This window comes from Salvelinus fontinalis, chromosome 3 (assembly GCF_029448725.1).
Source record: "Salvelinus fontinalis isolate EN_2023a chromosome 3, ASM2944872v1, whole genome shotgun sequence".
Lineage (NCBI taxonomy): Eukaryota > Metazoa > Chordata > Actinopteri > Salmoniformes > Salmonidae > Salvelinus > Salvelinus fontinalis.
The window spans coordinates 35,549,801-35,573,173 of NC_074667.1; the positions used below are offsets into that span (position 1 = coordinate 35,549,801).

General features: G+C 42.4%; 1 protein-coding gene across 5 annotated transcripts in view; it reads right to left on the reverse strand.

Annotated features, from left to right (window-relative positions):
- LOC129846001 (SAP domain-containing ribonucleoprotein-like) overlaps positions 1-21,457 on the reverse strand; it is a 60,552-nt gene extending 39,095 nt beyond the window's left edge. For 3 of the 5 annotated variants that reach the window (XM_055914019.1, XM_055913996.1, XM_055914012.1), the window contains exons 1-9: positions 21,351-21,457; positions 18,104-18,203; positions 17,549-17,589; positions 17,371-17,444; positions 16,964-17,015; positions 10,645-10,718; positions 8,206-8,243; positions 8,090-8,118; positions 656-724 (exon numbers count right to left, since the gene is read on the reverse strand). In XM_055914019.1, coding sequence (XP_055769994.1) covers positions 656-724; positions 8,090-8,118; positions 8,206-8,243; positions 10,645-10,718; positions 16,964-17,015; positions 17,371-17,444; positions 17,549-17,589; positions 18,104-18,203; positions 21,351-21,383 — 510 coding nt within the window. In that variant the 5' untranslated portion in view covers positions 21,384-21,457. The remainder of the gene's footprint in view (positions 1-655; positions 725-8,089; positions 8,119-8,205; positions 8,244-10,644; positions 10,719-16,963; positions 17,016-17,370; positions 17,445-17,548; positions 17,590-18,103; positions 18,204-21,350) is intronic. The other 2 variants (XM_055914028.1, XM_055914003.1) reach the window with 1 other exon arrangement.
- Between the last annotated feature and the right edge of the window lie 1,916 nt (positions 21,458-23,373).

A 23,373-nucleotide genomic window follows, 5' to 3' on the forward strand; every position in this document is an offset into this window, starting at 1 on the left:
GTGGATCAGAAAACCAGTCAGTATCTGGTGTGATCACCATTTGCCTCATGCAGTGAGACACATCTCCTTTGCATAGAGTTGATCAAGCTCTTGATTTTGCGGCCTGTGGAATGTTGACCCACACCTCTTCAATGGCTGTGTGAAGTTGCTGGATATTGGCGTGAACTGGAACACGCTGTCCTACATGTCGATCCAGAGCATCCCAAACCTGCTCAATGGGTGACATGTCTGGTCAGTATGCAGGCAATGGAAGAACTGTGACATTTTTAGCTTCCAGGAACTGTGTACAGATCCTTGCAACATGGGGCCGTGCATTATCATGCTGAAACATGAGGTAATGGCAGCAGATGAGTAGCACGACAATGGGCCAAAGGATCTCATCATGGTATCTCTGTTCATTCAAATTGCCATCAATGAAATGCAACCGTGTTCGTTGACCGTAGCTTATGCCTGCCCATACCATAACCCCACCGCCACCATGGGGCACTCTGTTCACTACGTTGACATCAGCAAACCGTTTGCCCACACGACACCATACAGGATAGAGAGAGAGCGATAGAGAGAAGAGAGCGATAAAGAGAAGAGAACGATCGAGAGAAGACGAGCAGGTGTTCACATAATTTTGGTTATGTAGTGAATTCATGAGTCAGCTTACCGTTTTGGCGACAGAGGAGACGTTCATGCCAAAGCGCTCTGCCCGCTTCTTCAGGACCTCAACGCTGACCTAACGCCACAGAGGGAGGAGAGGTGTTATTTATGTGCTCCATAAAGACAAGTCAGGTGTTCACAAATTCCTATCCATAACATTACATTGAAAAAGCGAGGAAAACCAAATCCTGTCATCCTCTTACAAACAGAAAACCACAGGCTTGTTCTTCTCCAATAAACAGGGATGCAAACAGGTGAGGGTCTAAAAAGGTGACAATTTGCATATTACTTACATATTGTCAGAGAATAACAAGTACCTATTTGAACAATCTCAATACTCCTAACTTCCAAACCACAATAGACAGAGAAAATTGTGTCCTGCGGTATTGGGGAGTTAGGCTCTTTGGTCTGGGTTTAAGGTTAATTATGACATGATCATCTGTCTCCCCAGACAGAGTTCGGATTTTCTTATTTTCTTGTTGTGGACATGTATTTTCCAGTGGGTTTAATGAAGAAGTGTAAGGTGAAGGTCTAAGCTATCTGCTAAATAACTACATTATTTTCAGCCAACATTAAACAACTCTGTCTCATTTTAATATAATCTGACCTGTCATACACGACTCATAACCCCCATTATTTTTACAAAAATTATTTTAATGCTCATAATAATAAACAGTAACCGGCTGTAAATTGCATGACCTGGCTTGTCTATCTTTACATTTATTTTTTTAAACGTGGGAGGGGTGTGCTGCAATCCCTTGACATAATTCTTTACATCTAATTTCAGCCAGGCCCAGCTCCACTTCTGAAAACGAAAGCATAAATTACACTATTTAATACAAAGATGCCAACAACACAGTATGATAACACAGTATAATAATAAGTACATTTGATTTTCTAATTTCCTAAATAATAACTAGAGACTACCCACAGTGTGATAATGTGGGTTTGCCTAAGGTAAGTACTCAAACACGGCACTAGCGTGTACCTATTCATTGGTATCATTGTTAGAGTATTGGAACATTATGACCCCAGTATACACCGTTGTTGTGCAGCTGCCCGCGCTACCATGCTAGGTTTAGTAATAAAGCAACCAAGTTTATAAAGTTACTCCCTCGCTTCCTCCAATGCATATAAGTGTTCAGTGGGTTATTAGACAGACATGTGAAGTAAGCTGAGGCAACACATAGTTAGTGGATGCATGCAGGTGGTAATGTTAGCTTGCCAACTTAGATGCTAACATAGCTAGCTGGCTAACATCAACTAGCTAATGTTAACTTTGTGTGTAATAATTTGTGCTATTGAAACATACACGAAACTATAATTAGCTTTTCTTCAAGTATAATCGCAGCATTATTTCGAACACAGGTTACTTACCTCGAGTTGCATTCCAAATTTCCCAGACAGGAACAAAGTTTTTGCATGGAATGTGTGATGACACAGCCACCAAAGAAGCAATCACACAGGGAGAAGATATTTTTTGCCCCTCTCTTTTATAGCTCAATGGGAGATACACACTGCGTCTGCCCACTTTTCGTCAGACCCCCACGTTTTTTTTTACAGCTCTACACGGTTCACGTGGATGACTATTTTGAGATCAAAGCAATGAATATCACCGAAAAATGATGCCTGCAAGGCTGTCGGAAGGGTGGTGGGGAGGTAGAGAGTGTTCAGGTTTCGGATTCCCTCACCCTTTTTTCAGGGTTTAGATCTTTCAATCACATATTTCTTATAGAAAAAACAAAAAATGGATGTTCTAAGTAAACAACAATGCTAAAACCACACCAGGAGACCACTTTTGAGGCCTGGGGAAATTTTTGACATTTTTAATGTAGTTATTACCCGTGTCACGTTCTGACCTTAGTTCCTTTGTTATGTCTTTATTTTAGTTTGGTCAGGGTGTGAGTTGGGGTGGGCATTCTATGTTGTTTTTCTATGTTTTGTTCTATGATTATATTTCTATGTGTTTGGCCTAGTATGGTTCCCAATCAGAGGCAGGTGTCAGTCGTTGTCTCTGATTGGGAGCCATATTTAGGTTGCCTGTTTTTCATTGTGTTTTGTGGGTGATTATTTTCTGTGTAGAGGATGTCACCTTACGGGACTGTTTCGGTTGTTTGTTTGTACTTTTGTTATTTTGTTCAGTGTTCATTTGATTTATTAAATTCTCATTATGGACACTTACCACGCTGCACATTGGTCCGATCCTTGCTTCTCCTTCTCAGACGAAGAGGACGAAACCCGTTACAACCCTTTAATTCAAGTTTGCATGCACCTAGCAGTTTTTTGGTTAGCAGTGTTTCCGTAGAGTATACTGGATTGATGCAAATAATCACAATCTCATTCTGTCAAGTAAGCTACTTTGTAGCTAGTTAACATTTAAACGCCCACACCGGTAGAAATCCACTTTTTTGAGCTGAAAGATAATCGCCAGACCTTAACCATATTGTTGGCGCCGACAGAGATGGACCTCGCTTCAGGTCCTTAGAAAACTATGCAGCAATTTGTTTTTTTTAATGTACTATTTCTTACATTGTTAGCCCAGAAAATGTTGTTATTACATACAGCCGGGAAGAACTATTGGATATAAAAGCGATGTCAACTTACCATCATTTCGACCAGGAATACATCTTTCCCAAAGCGGATCCACTGTTCGGACCTCCACCATGGACATACGATCTTATCCCAGAGGCCAACCCAAAACAACGCGGTCGCCACAGGAGAGGCAGACGGAGCGGCCTACTGCTCAGACTCAGAAGACGAGCACACCATCCACCTTCCTAGCATATTACTCGCCAATGTCCAATCTCTAGATAACAAAATTAGGGCATGAGTTGCCTTCCAGAGAGACATCAGCGATTGTAACATTCTCTGTTTCACGGAAACATGGCTCACTCGGGATACGTTGTCAGAGTCGGTACAGTCACCCGGTTTCTTCACGCATCGTGCAAACGGAAACAAACATCTCTCTGGTAAGAAGAAGGGGGTGTATGCCTTATGATTAACGACTCATGGTGAAATCACAACAACATACAGGAACTCAAGTCCTTTTGTTCACCTGACCTACAATTCCTTACAATCAAATGCCGACCGCATTATCTTCCAAGAGAATTCTCTTCGATTATAGTCAAAGCCATGTATACCCCCCCCCCCCAAGCAGTTACCTCGTCGGCCCTGAAAGAATTTCACTGGACTCCACGCAAACTGGAAACCATACATCCTGAGGCTGCATTTATTGTAGCTGGGGATTTTAACAAAGCTAACCTAAGATCAATACTCCCTAAATTCTATCAGCATATCGAATGCGCGACACGAGCTGTCAGAATTCTGAATCATTGCTACTCGAACTTCCACGATGCACACAAAGCCCTCCCGTGCCCTGGCTTCGACAAATCTGACCATGAATCCATTTTGTTGCTCCCAGCCTATAGACAGAAACTAAAACAGGAAACGCCCGTGAACAGGTCAATACAACGCTGGTCTGACCAATCGGAATCCACGCTTCAAGATTGCTTAGATCACGTGGACTGGGATATGTTCCGGATAGCCTCAGACAACAACATTGATGTATACGCTGACTCGGTGAGTGTGAGTTTATAAGCAAGTGCATTTGAGAAGTCGTACCTACCCGCTGTGACTATTAAAACCTTCCCTAACCAGAAACTGTGGATTAATGGCAGCATTTGCGCAATACCTGAAAGCGCGAGCCACCACTTTTAATCATGGTAAGGCGATCACGGATTACAAAAAAGCAAAACAGCCCCGTTGCGGACATCGACGTCTTGCTCCCAGACAAATTAAACAACTTCTTTGCTCGCTTTGAGAACAATACAGTGCCACTGACACTGCCTGCTACCAAAGCCTGCGGGGGTCTCCTGCTCAGTGGCTGACGTGAGTAAAACATTTAAATCTGTTAACCCTCGCAGTGCTGCCGACCCAGACGGCATCCCTAGCCGCGTCCTCAGAGCATGCGCAGACCAGCTGGCGGGTGTGTTTACGGACATATTCAACCAATTCCTATCCCAGTCTGTTGTCCCCACATGCTTCAAGATGTCCACCATTGTTCCTGTTCCCAAGAAAGCTAAGGTATCTGAAATAAATGACTATCGCCCCGTTGCACTCACTTCTGTCATCATGAAGTGCTTTGAAAGACTAGTCAAGGATCATATCACCTCCACCCTACTGGACACCCTAGACCCACTCCAGTTTGCTTACCGCCCCAATAGATCCACTGACAATGCAATCGCCATCTAACTGCACACTGCCCTATCCCATCTGGATAAGAGGAATACCTATGTAAGAATGCTGTTCATTGACTACAGCTTAGCATTTAACATCATAATACCCTCCAAACTCGTCATTAAGCTCGAGACCCTGGGTCTTGACCCCGCCCTGAGCAACTGGGTCCTGGACTTTCTGACGGCCAGGTAGGAAACAACATCTCCACCCCGCTGATCCTCAACACTGGGTCCCCACAAGGGTGCGTCCTCAGCCCTCTCCTGTACTCCCTGTTCACCCATGACTGCGTGGCCATGCACACTTCCAACTCAATCCTCAAGTTTGCAGACGACACTACAGTGGTAGGCCTGATTACCACCAACGACAAGACGGCGTATAGGGAGGAGGTGAGGGCCCTCGGAGTGTGGTGTCAGGAAAATAACCTCTCACTCAACTTCAACAAAACTAAGGAGATGATCGTGGATGATCGTGGACTACAGGAAACCCCCCATCCACATCGCTGAGTCAGTAGTGGAGAAGGTGGAAAGTTATGTTCCTCGGCGTACACATCACTGACAAACTGAAATGGTTCTCCCACACAGACAGCGTGGTGAAGAAGGCGCAAAGGCGCCTCTTCAACCTCAGGAGGATGAGGAAATTTGCCTTGTCATCTAAAACACTCACAAACTTTTACAGATACAAAATCGAGAGCATCCTGTCGGGCTGTATCACCGCCTGGTACGGCAATTGCGCCGCCCTAAACTGCAAGGCTCTCCAGAGGGTAGTGCGGTCTGCACATGGCAAACTACCTGCCCTCCAGGACACCTACAGCACCCAATGTCACAGGAAGGCCAAAAAGATAATCTAGGACAACAACCACCCGAGCCACTGCCTGTTCACCCCACTATCATCCAGAAGTCGAGGTCAGTACAGGTGCATCAAAGCTGGGACTGAGAGACTGAAAAATAGCTTCTATCTCAAGGCCATCAGACTGTTAAACAGCCATCACTAACATAGAGAGGCTGCTGCCAACATACAGACTAAAATCTCTGGCCACTTAAATAAATTGAATTAATAAAGGTTTCACTAGTCACTTTAAATAACACCACTTTAATAATGCATACATATCCTACATTACTCATCTCATATGTATATAATGTATTCTATACCATCTACTGCATCTTGCCTATGTCGCACGCCATCGCTCATCCATATATTTATATGTTCATATTCTATTCATCCCTTTACATTTGTGTCTATAAGGTAGTTGTTGTGAATTTGTTAGATTACTTGTTAGAGTTCGGAACTAGAAGCACAAGCATTTCGCTACACTCGCATGAACATCTGCTAACCATGTGTATGTGACCAATAAACATTTATTTGATTTGTTGCACAACGATTTAGTCAAAGTATTATATTTTTGGGCTTGAAGTGACAAATCTGAACTGCCCACTTTGTTTTGTATTTTCCTATGATTTGACATAGAAATTATTTTCAGCCTACGTTTCGTTTTATTTGAATGTTACTACCCACCAGCATGACATTGTTGAGTTACTACTCTTCGCAACTGAGATGAGTCAAACAGCCCCGTGTCCACAGATCAAATTAAAATAGGGTGAGCAAACTTATGTTTTTGCACTTCACACTTATATACAAATATATATTTTTTTCTTCTTCAGGGTGACAGTCACAGTAAGCACACGCATACAACAAATGAAGTAACAGTACACCCATCATAATTACTTTTCATCAAAAGTAAACAATCGTCAGTTTTATAACTGAAAATTGACAATTATGGATGAGTCAGTCATATTTCACTATTACTTTTACACAAATAATTGTCAATTTTCAGTTATAAAACTGACGATTGTTTGTTTTTGATTAAAAGTATTTATGATGGGTTCGCGCCCAGGCTCTGTCGCAGCCGGCCACAACCGGGAGGTCCGTGGGGCGACGCAGAATTGGCCTAGCGTCGTCCAGGTTAGGGAGGGTTTGGCCGGTAGGGATATCCTTGTCTCATCGTGCACCAGCGACTCCTGTCGCGGGTCGGGCGCAGTGCGCGCTAGCCAAGGTTGCCAGGTGCACAGTGTTTCCTCCGACACATTGGTGCGGCTGGCTTCCGGGTTGGATGCGTGCTGTGTTAAGAAGCAGTGCGGCTTGGTTGGGTTGTGCTTCGGAGGACGCATGGCTTTCGACCTTCGTCTCTCCCGAGCCCGTACGGGAGTTATAGCGATGAGACAAGATAGTAATTTCTAACACAGTTGGATACCACGAAATTGGGGAGAAAAAGGGGATTTTTTTTTTTTTTTAACTATTTATGATGGGTTTACTGTTACTTAATTTGTTGTATACGTGTGCTTAATGTGACTGTCACACTGATATTGGCTAATGGCTACTAGGTAGCTACTTCCCATGCCATTACCGGACAGTAGTATTTGTCAAGCGGGAGCGAAGGGCACTATGTCCCGGTGTTGCCATTCATGCCCTCCCCATTGAGTAGTAGACTGTATGTAGGCTATGTATCATCTAGATGATTATCAAAATTAGTTATTTCTGGTGTAGGCTGCTATCCTATTTGGAGAAATAAAAAATGGAAGATGCCAAACTTTGGAAAAAACAATAGATGGAGAAGTCAAAGATTGTCCAGTGGTTTCCATCTGTGGCAAAGTTTTCCCTAAATAATTTATTATGATAAATCCATCTACAGAACCAGCAATAGAGCCATCTGGTTAATCTTTTGAATATGGTGTAGTAAAACCCAGCAACAACAACAGATAACATTAGCTAGCTAAATAAGATTAGCAGGATAGCTAGCTAGATAAGGTTAGCATGTTAGCTAGATACTCTGACAGCTGTCAGTGGCCTTGTTGTTGATGTTTATCAACTCCACATGGAAATTACCACACCCAATTCATGAATATGTATATGTAGCCTTCGTCATTCTTCTGAGGTGGAACCTAAAAGTGCATTCCCTCTTTAGGACTAGAAATTGCTTCGAAATAATGGGGGCAACTTCCTCTGCGGGGGTCCTTTAATTGAGAAGGTTTTTGGGAAAGCTTTTCCATCTACCATCACTATATTTTTTCCTGTTCCATATTATTTTGCCAAATTAATAGAGGGGAAACACCAACATTGTCATAGCAACCTACAGTAAATGTGCTGATTATGTGCAGGCACTGTCGCAATAGAAAAATAAATAAATTATATGAACCCCATTGATACTCACAGTTAGTTTACTATTTGCAACTGATGCACCTAATAGACAAAGAGAAAAAATATACATCAATAACAACATACAATTTTGACTGGTCATGCTGAAAAACCTACGAAAATCCAACTCACCTGGTTTGGAAGCCGGTGATAGAGCCGGTAAACCAAATCTGACAAACATCAGATTAATTCAATTAATATTCACACACAGCCAACATCTTTTTAACATCCATTTTACTATCCTTTCGACAGCCCAATATGAGTTGACCCTGGAGTAGATTATTGCCACATAAAATATGTATATTAAATATTCTTTTTACATAACTACCTGACATGGTTCACTGAGTAATGATCAAAACTTGATTGTCAACCACAATATTTCATACATTTGAGGATATCAAGGGGTCATAAAAGTGTGAAACATTGCTGTTGCCTACATGCAAGATTAACAGTACATGACTGTTTTTACTTCATTTCGAACTTGAGTTATTACTATGCTATAAGCTGTCTCCTGACAGCACCACTGAATAATTTTCAACTTTGAAACCACCCAAGTCCCATCTTGGCAGTGATTGGCCCCTCAGGGCCATGACTCATTATACCCTGAGGGTATAATACACACTTCCCAGCCAGAGTGTCACTCTTGCTTTATTCAGCCACCACTGTTTATCAAAGCCACCATTTATCACCTGTAAATTCATCTTTTCTTATTTTGAGTCTAAACTTCTCAATTTCGGACGGCCTACGCATTCGACCGAGCAGCGAAGAAGATATTTTAGATTTGATTTAGATTCCTTCGGCGTTTGTCCGTTTAGCAGCCTGAGTCAGCTAGCTTGCTACCCACTCTTTGCTAATGGTCCATCTAGCTATATAGCTAGCTAACGTGTCCGCTTGAGGAGACCAAGGATTCTGAGGTAATTATTTTATAAATCGCTTTCCCAATCACACTCAAACCGTGTTCGTGAGCTTTGAGTGTGTGTACCAGACGGATTCATTCAGGTTTATCTGTTTTTAAAATATTTTTCTCCTCAGGCTGAAATAATGTGCAATACGCTCCAATACTTGACAGAGCCTCCACCTCAGCCCTTCCCCAAACTGCTGCTTCTTTCGAGGACGCAGCGCACCGGGAGCTGAGAGACTTCCATGCGAGCCAGTTGAATGCCTATGGAGATCCTGGCTCAGAGTGAAGGGTGACATAGAGGAGGACAAGGAGGAGATGCCAGCTGCCCGTCCGATCTCTGACAAGGATCCTTACAACAAGGAGCTGGTGGAGGTCCTGGGCAGGGCTGTGACTAAGCTATGCTTGTCTTGGCCAAATCCACAACCAGCCCCTGAAACCATGCTGGCAGGGGCTTACTTCCCACCGTCAGTCACCGGCTAGCCAGCCAGCCCCCACAGACCCCGCCCCCTGTTCACGGATGTCAGGAATGAGTTGAGGCAGTCCTGGGAGAAGCCACAGACACACTCTCACATCCAGAGCTTCAACTCATGGTCCAGGATCGACACAGAGCCCGAGCTGGGGAATCTGGCCATGCCCCCACACGAAGAAGCCTTAGCCTCACACCTCTCAACAGCCTCCGGGGCAGAGAAGCCGCAGCTGTCATCCAGAGCATGCCGTATTACCGCTTACCTGGCAGAGAAGTCTTACGAGGTAGCCGCCCAGTCAGCAGCCATGCTGAACATCCTGGTCCTCCTCCAGGCCTAGGTCCTCCTGGGCATGGAAGGGCAGGCTACTCCAGAGATGTACGTCGAGCTCAGGAAGGCACACTACACATGAGGTGTGCTGCCTAAGATGTGGGCAGAATCATGGGATTCTCGGTCGTGACACACCGCCACTTGTGACTCAACCTCACCCAAATGTCAGAAACATAAAGAATGCTGCAGAACGGGCACTGACCAAGAACAGACGGAGAACACACATTACACCGATTTTAAGGTCTCTGCACTGGCTGACTGTGGATTTTAGAATAAATGTTAAGATTCTTCTATTGCTACCTTTCCAACAAGTCAGTTCACCAGATTTCTGCCCTGGTCAACTGTAGGTGCTGTTATTATGAAATAGAAACGTCTAGGAGCAACAACAGTGCAGCCGCGAAGTGGTAGGCCATACAAGCTCACAGATAGGGACCTCCGAGTGCTGAATCGTGCAGCGCGCAAAAATCGTCTGTCCTTGGTTGCAACACTCACTACCGAGTTCCAAACTGCCTCTGGAAACAAAGCTTGCCGGCATTGGACTCTGGAGCAGTTGAAACGCATACTCTGGAGTGATGAATCACGCTTCACCATCTGGCAGTCCGACAGACCAATCTGAGTTTGGTGGATGGCAGGAGAACGCTACCAGCCCGAATGCCTAGCACCAACTGTAAAGTTTGGTGGAGAAGGAATAATGGTCTGGGGCTGTTTTTCATGGTTCGGGCTAGGCCCCTTTATTCTAGACGATTCTGTGCTTCCAACTTTGTGGCAACAGTTTGGGGAAGGCCCTTCCCTATTTTAGCATGACAATGCTCTCGTGCACAAAGCAAGGTCCAACATATGATCCATTATAATGTGTAATTCGGTCCAGGGGCTCACCTGGCAGCGCGGGCCTCTTTCTTACTATCAGCAGTAGCAGGCAGGTTGAAACGCTCTGCCCTCTTCTGCAGCCTCTGTGGACACAAATAGATACAAGTTAAATATTCATACTACTAGCGAACTTGTAACATTGTATAAAATATTCTGGGCCCTACGAGTTTCCCGTGCACAGACACAGCTGTAGGCTAATTGCGCAAGGGATAAGAAGCAGTGCTCGACTTGGGCAGCAGCTCACCGAAGCTGAGTATTTTTCCCTTTCACGCTGAGTGATTATCAAAAGGGAGAGAGATAGGAAGATTTTTTAAATATATTGAGGAACTATTGTAATTCTCAATGGATGTAAAACCAGACTGTTTGCTTGCTGTATATGGTGAAGAAAACTTTACTTTGAGAAGCTCCACAGGTCATTAGTAGTGGTGCGTTAAGCCAATCAGAAATACTAATCAGACCCCCCAAATGGGCACATTTATATGCCTACATTTGAGCGCAGGCCAGGTGGCCTATAGGCATACTTCCATGCGTGCGCATCCTTACTCAACATTTACAGGAGCGCTCAAAACAAAAAACAATGACTAAATTGACAAAACTTGTTTCTCACATGTGTAGCATAGGTTGTGCACTCTGCAAACAATGTGACAGGAGTAACCAAAGTAACAAACATTGTAGATTAGAAATGGTAGGAATTAACGGTAAATGTATTACTGGTAATATATGTAATAAGGAATTGATATACACTAACAATTAACACACAAACAATTCACAAAATGAAGTTAAGAAACAATGAATGTGCACAAATTGGCAGGAGAGAGCGTATTCTGAAGAGAGAAGTGCATTGTGCATCTGGGCGCATGATCAATCCGACATCTGCATTGGCCATGCAGCATTTACGGTGATACGGCCTCAGCAGAAGTCAGGCCATTCCTACTTCCTGCGCTTCGCAGAGCATTGCAGAGCTGTTGTGAGTTTGTGTTTCCTACATGATGTACCGCCCCTACCTACCATCAACAAATCATGTCAATGCGGCGCTATACAGAGCCCTCTGCATTGTTACAACATTTGGGAGGCCCTTTGGCAACATCATGCCTCTGAAAGCTCCACAATTGCGTCACGCCCTCCATATGGACCCACCGACCACATTTTTCAATCAAGCATAAATTGGCATTTCGTCTAGGCCTCCGCAATGGATTAGTTCACTAAGACGGGCGGAAATATAAATATATGTATATACAGTACCAGTCAGTCAAAAGTTTGGACACACCTAGTCATTCAAGGTTTTTCTTTATTTTTACTATTTTCTACATTGTAGAATAATAGTGAAGACATCAAAACGACGAAATAACACATATGGAATCATATAGTAACCAAAAAAAGTGTTAAACAAATCAAAATATATTTGATATTTGATATTCTTCAAAGTAGCCATTCTTTGCCTTGATGACAGCTTTGCACACTCTTGGCATTCTCTCAACCAGCTTCATGAGGTAGTCACCTGGAATTCATTTAAATTAACAGGTGTGCCTTGTTAAAAGTTAATTGTGGAATTTATTTCCTTCTTAATGCGTTTGAGCCAATCAGTTGTGTTATGACAAAGTAGGGGTGGTATACAGAAGATGGCCCTATTTGGTAAAAGACCAAGTCCACATTATGGCAAGAACAGCTCAAATAAGCAAAGAGAAACGACAGTCCATCATTACTTTAAGACATGAAGTTCAGTCAATGCGGAACATTTCAAGAACTTTGAAAGTTTCAAGTGCAGTCGTAAAAACCATTAAACCCTATGATGAAACTGGCTGTCATGAGGACAGCCACAGAAAAGGAATAGTGCTGTTGCAGTGATCGTATTACCGCCACACCTGCGGTCACGAGTCATGAAGGCAGTCAAATTCCACATGACCTTTTAGTCACGGTAATTAGACTTTTCCAAGCTCTGATGCTGCTGGTTATTAGTAACCTACCAAACTTGCTTACTGCCTGGTACTCAGCACTCCATTGTCCCTCTAATCACTCTGGCATCAATGCAAATGTATTCGAAAATCGAATCAAACACTTCATGAGAGCCCATGAGCTCATGTTGCGCAACATTTCAATAGGCTAGGCAATTGCGTGAAGAAACAGAGTGATGGCCGCTAATAAAAATTGGAGGATCCCATCAGCTTTCTATAGGCTACGCCTACTATATTTATTTCTCAACTTTCCTAATATTAAGCACATTGCTACTTTTTACAACAGGAGTACAGCCTACCTGGCTGGCATGAAAATAAACCATGGGGAAAAGCGTCCTCCATTCGCTATTTAAGTGTATTTTTTCCGTTGCCCCCGTTGTTTCGATGCAGGTTGATGAAAACCTGCTCCAGAATGCTAAGGACCTCAGACAGGCGCAAAGGTTCACCTTCCAACAGGACAACAACCCTAAGCACACAGCCAAGACAACACAGGAGTGGCTTCGGTACAAGTCTCAATGTCCTTGAGTGGCCCAGCCAGAGGCCGGACTTGAACCCGATCGAACATCTATGGAGAGACCTGAAAAGAAGCTGTGCAGCAAGGCTCCCCATCCAACCTGACAGAGCTTGAGAGGATCTGCAGAGAATGGCAGAAACTCCCCAAATACAGGTGTGCCAAGCTTGTAGCGTCATACCAAAGAACACTCGCGGCTGTAATCCCTGCCGAAGATGCATCAACAAAGTACTGAGTAAAAGGTCTGAACACTTATGTAAATGTTATATTTCATTTCTAAAAAACTGTTTTTGCTTTGTCATTATGGGGTTGTGTGAGTGTAGATTGTTTTTTCCCTCATCAATTTAATCCATTTAAAATAAGGCTGTAACATAACAAAATAGTGATGAGGTCTGAATACTTTCTGAATACGCTGTACAGATAACAGACTATACATTACCATTTAAGTTGACATTCGACTGTGGGTGGACCGGTGGCCATCATTGTGGTAGTAATTAGAAGTAAAATGTGTACTCAATTAAAATGTTGAACTAAATTGCAGTAGGGCTGTTGCGGTGACCATATTACCACCACACCTGCGGTCATGAGTTATGACCGCAGTAAAATTCCACATGACATACATTTGTAGTACCCAACTCACTAATGACCATCAGGTCACTAATGGCCTGGTACTAAGGGCTCTATTGTCCCTCTAACCACTCTGACAGTGTAAATGAAATCATAAATCACAAACACATCATCAAAACAGTTCCTTGCTTTTAAAACTCACCTCAGTGTGATTGTACTTTTTCTTCAAATTGATCACTAGGTTGAAACTGAGTGGAAAACATGGTCGTTGTGGATGTTGTTTCAAAGCATAACACAACGAAATGGGCAGTGCATTCTAAGGTGATGATTAATTAAAAACACCCAAAAGGCATATTAGAGCTTATGTATACCCATAGGCCTATACATGAGCTCAAGCCTGAAATAAGTTATACAATACATAGCCTACAGCATATTACGCATGGCAGAAATTATAATTTTTTCCAAACGGATTTAAGATGTCTTTACATAATTGGTCTAGCGTATACTCCAAAATAAAACAAATTCTAGTAATCTTCTTTGAGTGTGGACTGTATAATTATGCATATTTGATAGACTGGTTAGCTACCTTATGCTATCCTCCAAACGTTCTATCCATGAGTCTGGGAGAGAACATGTAGGCCTAGGACTAGGCGATGTTGTTAGTGTATTGATTTTACAGGTCGGCTTACAGGGTTAGCCTACAATTATAGTACATTTGTTTTTGAATATATAATGAATAGGCTGACACATTACCTTTAGGTACAGAATATCTCACCACAGTGCATTTCCATCTCCTATCTCGCCTTCATTTCCTTCTCGAGCACACAGAGGGGCTGTCAACAGTTTGGTGAAATATGTTTTGTTGGGAAAACATGTTACTATCGATGTTCCTGAATAGATTTCACTCAATTTCCCAATTAAGCACTGGGTAGCTGCAGGAATAGGTTTGGAGAACCCATGGCATTCAGCGTTTGGGAGGAATATAACGTTGCCTAGCAAGAGGCTGCATCCTCAAACAGTGGATGATACATGGAGTGAAATAACCGGAGAACGCTACCCAGACTGAAAAAAACTAAGCAGTCTCCATTCGCTATTCGAGTGCATACTGATGACATGTATTTTTTACCCTGCCCCTTTGATAATTGGCCATTTTAAATCTAAATTAATTTGACATTTTAGTAAAGACAAGATTAAATTGAGTCTAGTCTGATGGGTGAAAATATACTGAACAAAAATATAAAACACAACATGTAAAAGTGTTGGTCCCATGTTTCATGAGTTGAAATAAAAGATCCCAGAAATGTTCCATACGCATTAAAAGCTTATTTCGCTCAAATTTTGTGCACATATTTGTTTACATTTCAGTTAGTGAGCATTTCTCCTTTGCCAAGACAGGTGTGGCATATCAAGAAGCTGATTAAACAACATGATCATTACACAGGTGCACCTTGTGCTGGGGACAATAAAAGGCCACTCTAAAATGTGCAGTTTTGTCACACAACACAATGCCACAGTTGTATCAAGTTCTAAGGGAGCGTGCAATTGGCATGATGACTGCAGGGATGTGTACCAGAGCTGTTGCCAGATAATTGAATGTTAATTTTTTTACCATAAGTCGTTTTGGAGAATTTGGCAGTACATCCAACCGGCCTCACAACCACAGACCACACCAGCCCAACTCCTCCATATTCAGCTTCTTCACCTGCGGGATTGACCAGCCACCCGGACAGCTGATGAAACTGAAGAGTAATTCTGTCTGTAATAAATCCCTTTTGTGGGGAAAAACTCATTCTGATTGGTTGGGCCTGGCTCCCAAGTGGGTGGGCCTATGCCCTCCCAGGCCCACTCATGGCTGCGCCCCCTGCTCAGTCATGTGAAATCCATAGATTATGGCCTAATATATTTATTTCAATTGACTGATTTCCTTATATGAACGGAAACTCAACAAAATCACACATTTTTGCATGTTGCGTTCTTATTTTTGTTCAGTATATGATCACTTTATGAGAGAACAGAGTATGCAACTTGAGGCAAAGAACAGAGCGCAAACTTTTTGGGGGACTTTCACAAATCATCAATAGCCTATAGTCGCGCCATGCAGCCCATATACTGTATGTTCTTATTTCTAAGACATTCTAAGGTTTGTATCATTCACAACTAAAGTGGCCAAATACTCTAAATCTAGCATATAGGACCTGTTTCAAATGATCACTTTTACGCTCAACATGTGTGCACTCTGGAATGGGAAAAATATATTTTCTATTTTATTCTGCTAAGTTAAATTATATTATTCCTACTATAAAATCATATAATATGAAATAATGGCACGGGACTTATAAGCATATCCTGTCTGCTAAACGAACAAGCCGACAGCCTATGGAATGGCACATAGCCAGATAACACACAGTAGGCCAACTCATTATTTACTTTTGAAATACATTTTCTTTGTATCATAACGTTTCTTTAGACCGGTCTAAAATAAAAATAAAATTTGTGATGGTGTATATTAAATTGATTTGTTAGACTTTTACATTTTTTTTAAATCTAGATGTTCCAAAGGCGCGTATCAGCGGCTTGTATGCATGGAGCTGCTAAATGTGTTTATGTTCATTAACTGTCAATTACCATGAGACCAGCAGTCTTTTGAATGACAATAACCGGCTGAAAAAAATGTCATAACTGCAACAGCCCTTAGTCTAAAGGGATATGTCCATTCTATGAATTATATTTCTATTATTTAAATTACACCCACCCTGTATTCAAGAGTATGCTGTGTCTCAACCGAAGGCAGGCACAACACAAACCCCTGAGATTACGTCAAATAGGGTCTAATCTACAAAATATGCGAAAATGAAAAACATCTGACTTTAGGTGTTTTTAGATAATTGATGTTAAAGGGGAAAAAAAATGACAATGTTTATTTATCTATAAATTATTAAATTGTTTGAAAACCCTGTTTGTAAGCTTTTAAATTATATCAAACTCAACTGTTTATCTTTTCCACTGATAAAGACATGGATGTCTCATGGTAGGATGGGGTATGCAAAATGGGTGAATTTTTAGCACCTCCATCGCCTAAATGTTTTGTCTTTCAGTTCCAAAAAGTCACTTTCTGACCACTTCGACCATGGGCAAATATATATAGAAAGTTTCAGTCAAATCAAATGGGCTGAGTCAAAACTGATTGAAATTAAATGGAACGACCCAGAGCTGATGATGAAAACAAGATTTTAAATCTAGCTATTTAATGCAGTTATTGTGTACATCATGCACACAATTAGAATATTGTACTACATACCTCATCCGCAACTGATGGGGCAGTGATTTTTACAACTTGCTTCTCAGCATCCCTAAAGCAAGACAAAATGTGAAGTTGAATAAACTATCCAGTGGAAAACTGTGTAAACCTAGCCTGCCCTCTATTGGTTAAAAATAATTCACTGCACGTCCAGTGAAATAATCCCCCAAAGACATCTTGTACATACCGTATGACAACATAAATTGATCATGACTGACATTCAAAGACTAAAAAAGCAAGATGCCAACATCACGCTTTATCTTAACATGTTGAAAAACTGCTGAATTTGCCATGAGAATCACGATAACAATGATTAGGCTAGGCCCACTTCAATCACATAATAACCATCAGTCATTAGGACATGAAACATCCTATAGGTAGGTTTGAGTAACAAATAGAGTACTGACTTTTCAGGTACAGCTGCCTCTTCAACTGCCACTTCTGCAGGTGTTTCACTGATTTCCTCCTCTTTAGGATTGTCCTGTAAATATACACCAAGCAGGTAATCAGCACAATTTTAAATATTCTGAAAAAATAAGTCTTTAAACAATCATATTTTTATTAAACATGTTTTCACATGCTTACCTCCAACTCTCCCAAAACCTCCTCTTCGTTCACCTCATCTTCTGGAACATAAAAGGTAAAACACAAAATGTTCCTCACATTTTCAAGACAAGTTGGCTGAAAAACAAGAATATTTAACCGAGCATAGTACAGAAGAGAATGCATACGCCATCTGTCGGAGAGAATAATGCTACGTACATCTACCAAACCAAGGTTCAGTTATTGGAGAAATCAAGACATTTCATGACAACATCCAAGAAAGAGTAAGGTATATATTGCAGTGGTTTTGTTAAGGTGAGTTCAGAAACAAATCAAGAGAAAATGGCGATCTTAGGGAAAGTGTTTGTTACTGAGCAAAAATAAGAAACCACAGACATACCGACACCTAAACATGACAATACATTATGCTAATATTTGGAACTGAAGTGAACTACCCATCACTTCATTCACAGGGCAGGGGAACATTATGCCTTCATACAACCTTTTTTTTTTTTTTACTAATTTAGGCTACATTTTACAATCAGTGCTGGTGAGAAAAGAGTAAGTGTTAGTGGAAGAAAGACAAGTCCATCATACCATGCTCCTCAAGGTACGCCTGCAACCGGCCAATAAGGTCACCTTTGTTTCCTTTCACGGCCAATCCCCTCACAGCACACTCCTGCTTGAGCTCAGCCAACTGAAGAAGGTAGGGTCAACAAATGTAGAAGACTTTTAGTGAAGAGCGTATGCATATAATACAGCTGTCAATTAACATTGATTGCATTTATATAAAAAGGTCAACTACAAAAAAATTCACTAAATCAGTCATAAAAACATGGCTACCACATTAGTAAAGAGTTTTGGCACAACAATACAGCCATTGGCAACAGACCATCTGCCTGACGTAGAACTCAATGCAATTGGGTTTCCAGGCAAGGGAGAAGGCAGTTTTCAAAAGCTAACACCCGATGTCCACCAGGTGCATATGAGTTTTGTTTTGCTGGATGTCAAGCCCGCATTTTCCGTACTTGACACACGTTCTTCACTTTTCAACTAGCTAAAAGTCTGTGTGTACCTTCGTTTGTACCACCGCACAGTAAAGCAACCACTAGTTGAACATATTGAACGCATGCGGTACACAGAACGCACTGCAGCCTAGTGCGGCATTCCCAACGTATCATTGTGGACTGTACCATTGACAATTAATATTTTCCGCTGCAAAGACTTCGATGCATCTGGTGGACATGAGGCGTTAAAGGCTCTGTATGGTTCATCCGTTTTCTGCATTGGCCCTACACCATTTATGGCGATACGGTCAGTTGTGGGAAAAAATACTCAATTGTCATACTTGAGTAAAAGTAAAGATACTTTTAAATATACTTAAGTATCAAAAGTACATGTTATTGCTAATATACACTTAAGTATTAAAAGTAAAAGTATAAATCGTTTCAAATTACTTATATTAAGCAAACCAGACAGCACAAATTTCATATTTTTTTGTTTACAGATAGCCAGGAGCACACTCCAACACTCATACACAATTTACAAACGAAGCATGTGTTTATTGAGTCCACCAGATCAGAGGCAGTAGGGATGACCTCTTGATAATTGCGTGAATTGGACAATTTTCATGTCCTGCAAAGTATTAAAAATGTAAAGAGTACTTATGGGTGTCAGGGAAAATGTATGGAGTAAAAAGTACATTATATTCTTTAAGAATGTAGTGAAGTAAAAGTTGTCCAAAATATACATAGTAAAGTACTCCAAAAAATGAATTAAGTAGTACTTTAAAGTATTTATACTTAAGTACTTTACACCACTGGCCAGAGCATTCATACTTCATACGCCCTTGCTGTCTCTGCCTGGCCGGTTCCCCTCTCTCCACTGGGATTCTCTGCCTCTAACCCTATTACAGGGGCTGAGTCACTGGCTCACTGGTGCTCTTTCATGCAGTCCCTAGGAGGGGTGCGTCACTTGAGTGGGTTGAGTCACTGACGTGATCTTCCTGTCTGGGTTGGCGCCCCCCCCCCCCCCTAGGGGTGGTTGGTGGTTGAAGATATCCCTCTAGTGGTGTGGGGGCTGTGCTTTGGCAAAGTGGGTGGGGTTATATCCTTCCTGTTTGGCCCTGTCCGAGGGTATCATCGGATGGGGCCACAGTGTCTCCTGAACCCTCCTGTCTCAGCCTCCAGTATTTATGCTGCAGTAGTTTATGTGTCGGGGGGGCTAGGGTCAGTTTGTTATATCTGGATTACTTCTCCTGTCTTATCCGGTGTCCTGTGTGAATTTAAGTATGCTCTCTCTAATTCTCTCTCGGAGGACCTGAGCCCTAGGACCATGCCTCAGGACTACCTGGCATGACGACTCCTTGCTGTCCCCCGTGTACCTGGCCGTGCTGCTGCTCCAGTTTCAACTGTTCTGCCTGCGGCTATGGAACCCTGACCTGTTCACCGGACGTGCTACCTGTCCCAGACCTGCTGTTTTCAACTCTCTAGAGACTGCAGGAGCGGTAGAGATACTCTTAATGGTCGGCTATGAAAAGCCAACTGACATTTACTCCTGAGGTGCTGACTTGCTGCACCCTCAACAACTACTGTGATTATTATTATTTGACCATGCTGGTAATTTATGAACATTTGAACATCTTGGCCATGTTCTGTTATAATCTCCACCCGGCACAGCCAGAGGAGGACTGGCTACCCCTCATAGCCTGGTTCCTCTCTAGGTTTCTTCCTAGGTTTTGGCCTTTCTAGGGAGTTTTTCCTAGCCACCGTGCTTCTACACCTGCATTGCTTGCTGTTGGGGTTTTAGGCGGGGTTTCTGTACAGCACTTTGAGATATCAGCTGATGTAAGAAGGGCTATATAAATCAATTTGATTTTGATTATTTAACCAGGCAAGTCAGTTTAGAACAAATTCTTATTTACAATGACGGCCTACCCCTGCCAAATCCTGACCCGGACGACGCTGGGCCAATTGTGCGCGGCACGATGGGACTCCCAATCACAGCCGGATGTGATACAGCCTGGATGCAGTGCCTTTGACCGCTGCGCCACTCGGGAGACTGTTAAGTGGTCGTGTTCCATCATTTCAGACTGTTGGCCTGAAGTAGGACTAAATATGTTTAAATAGTGGAGTATATTTTTGTTCTGTGTGTGTGTGTGTAGTATTAGATGATATGGTATTTATGATTTTTTTTCGAGCAACATTAAAGGGATCTATATTTCAGTTTAGTAGGTGGCGGTAATCCAACATTACCGCCAGATTACCGCCACCTACTAAACTGAAATATAGATGCCAACCGCCGTTAAACCTCCTAGCGGAAGAGGAAGCATCGCCGTGCGAAGCTCGATTTGGCTTCCACAAGCCACCCGAGGCGTCGCAATCGTGTCACCTTCCGTACGGAGCTTCGGCTCGCATTGCCAGATCAAGCATAAATCGTCTATAAAGCTTTATATACCAATTGTGTATTACAGCCTTATTAATCAAACTAGGTAGCTACCAGAACTAGCTAAGAATACAACTACTTTGCTAGGTAAAATGTATTTATTAGCTAAATTAATTCGTGCAACTAGCTGGTCAAATGACGACGCTCTCGGTTATTTAATGTTTTACAGTAACGAACGTGCGTGTTAGTTAGCTAGCTAACACTAGCAGACAGCGGTGTTAGGTAGCTAGCTTCCATTTGCAGGCAAATCACACGGTGTATTACTACCGCACAACTACATTATCTAGTGAGTGGAGTGGTAAACCGTACAATACGTAAATTACTTATACATTTTACACGATGCCAGACTATAAGGAATTACTTATGTATTGGATTTGATTCCTTTTTAAATAGTTCTCACCTTCAATTTCTGGAGTTCAACAACCCCAGCCATCTTGTTTGTATAGGGTAAGTGCAGAAGAAAATTATCCAATGGTAATGCGTTTTAGTGAACGGTGTAATAAAACGACCGATGATTGGATATACGCCGCTTATACTCGTGAAATGGTAGGAATGTTAAGTGGTGCTGCCATCTTGCGAAACTTTGTGTGAAGATTTTTACTTTCTTTTTTTCGTAATTCCCACAGCAACTACGGTTGCATTTACACTGGCAGCCCATATCTTATCCTTTGCCAAAGTATTGATATTTTGACCAAACAGATCAGATCTCTTGTCAATAATTGGGCAAAACATCAGAATTGGGCTCCCTGTGTAAGCTAACTAAGTGATTTATAGCTACAGTAAATCAAATCTTATTTGTCACATGCAACAGGTGTACACCTTACCGTGAAATCCTTACTTAAAAGCTCTTAACCAACAATGCAGTTAACTATTTTCTTAAGAATAAAAATAAAACAATAAAATAACAATAACGAGACTATATACATTGTACGGTACCGAGTCAATGTGCGGGGATACAGGTTAGCCAATGCATATGCATATATAATAAACAGTGAGTAGCAGCAGTGTAAAAACAAAAGGGGGGGGTGTCAATGCAAATAGTCCGGTTGGCCATTTGATTAATTGTTCAGCAGTGTTATGGCTTGGGGGTGGAATCTGTCAAGGAGTCTTTTGGACTAAGACTTGTAACTCTGGTACCGCTTCCCGTGCGGTAGCAGAGAGAACAGTCTACGACTTGGGTGACTGGAGTCTTTGACAATTTTTAGGGCCTTCCTCTGACACCGCCTAGTATATACCAGTGGGGAGAAGAAGTATTTGATACACTGCCGATTTTGCAGGTTTTCCTACTTACAAAGCATGTAGAGGTCTGTAATTTTTATCATAGGTACACTTCAACTGTGAGAGACGGAATCTAAAACAAAAATCCTGAGAATCACATTGTATGATTTTTAAGTAATTAATTATAATTTTATTGCATGACATAAGTATTTGATACATCAGAAAAGCAGAACTTAATATTTGGTACAGAAACCTTTGTTTGCAATTACAGAGATCATATGTTTCCTGTAGTTCTTGACCAGGTTTGCACACACTGCAGCAGGGATTTTGGCCCAATCCTCCATACAGACGTTCTCCAGATCCTTCAGGTTTCGGGGCTGTCGCTGGGCAATACAGACTTTCAGCTCCCTCCAAAGATTTTCTATTGGGTTCAGGTCTGGAGACTGGCCAGGCCACTCCAGGACCTTGAGATGCTTCTTATGGAGCCACTCCTTAGTTTCCCTGGCTGTGTGTTTCGGGTCGTTGTCATGCTGGAAGACCCAGCCACGACCCATCTTCAATGCTCTTACTGAGGGAAGGAGGTTGTTGGCCAAGATCTCGCGATACATGGCCCCATCCATCCTCCCCTCAATGCGGTGCAGTCGTCCTGTCCCCTTTGCAGAAAAGCATCCCCAAAGAATGATGTTTCCACCTCCATGCTTCACGGTTGGTATGGTGTTCTTGGGGTTGTACTCATCCTTCTTCTTCCTCCAAACACGGCGAGTGGAGTTTAGACCAAAAAGCTCTATTTTTGTCTCATCAGACCACATGACCTTCTCCCATTCCTCATCTGGATCATCCAGATGGTCATTGGCAAACTTCAGACGGGCCTGGACATGCGCTGGCTTGAGCAGGGGGACCTTGCGTGCGGTGCAGGATTTGAATCCATGACGGCGTAGTGTGTTACTAATGGTTTTCTTTGAGACCATGGTCCCAGCTCTCTTCAGGTCATTGACCAGGTCCTGCCGTGTAGTTCTGGGCTGATCCCTCACCTTCGTCATGATCATTGATGCCCCACGAGGTGAGATCTTGCATGGAGCCCCAGACTGAGGGTGATTGACCGTCATCTTGTACTTTGTCCATTTTCTAATAATTGCGCCAACAGTTGTTGCCTTCTCACCAAGCTGCTTGCCTATTGTCCTGTAGCCCATCCCAGCCTTGTGCAG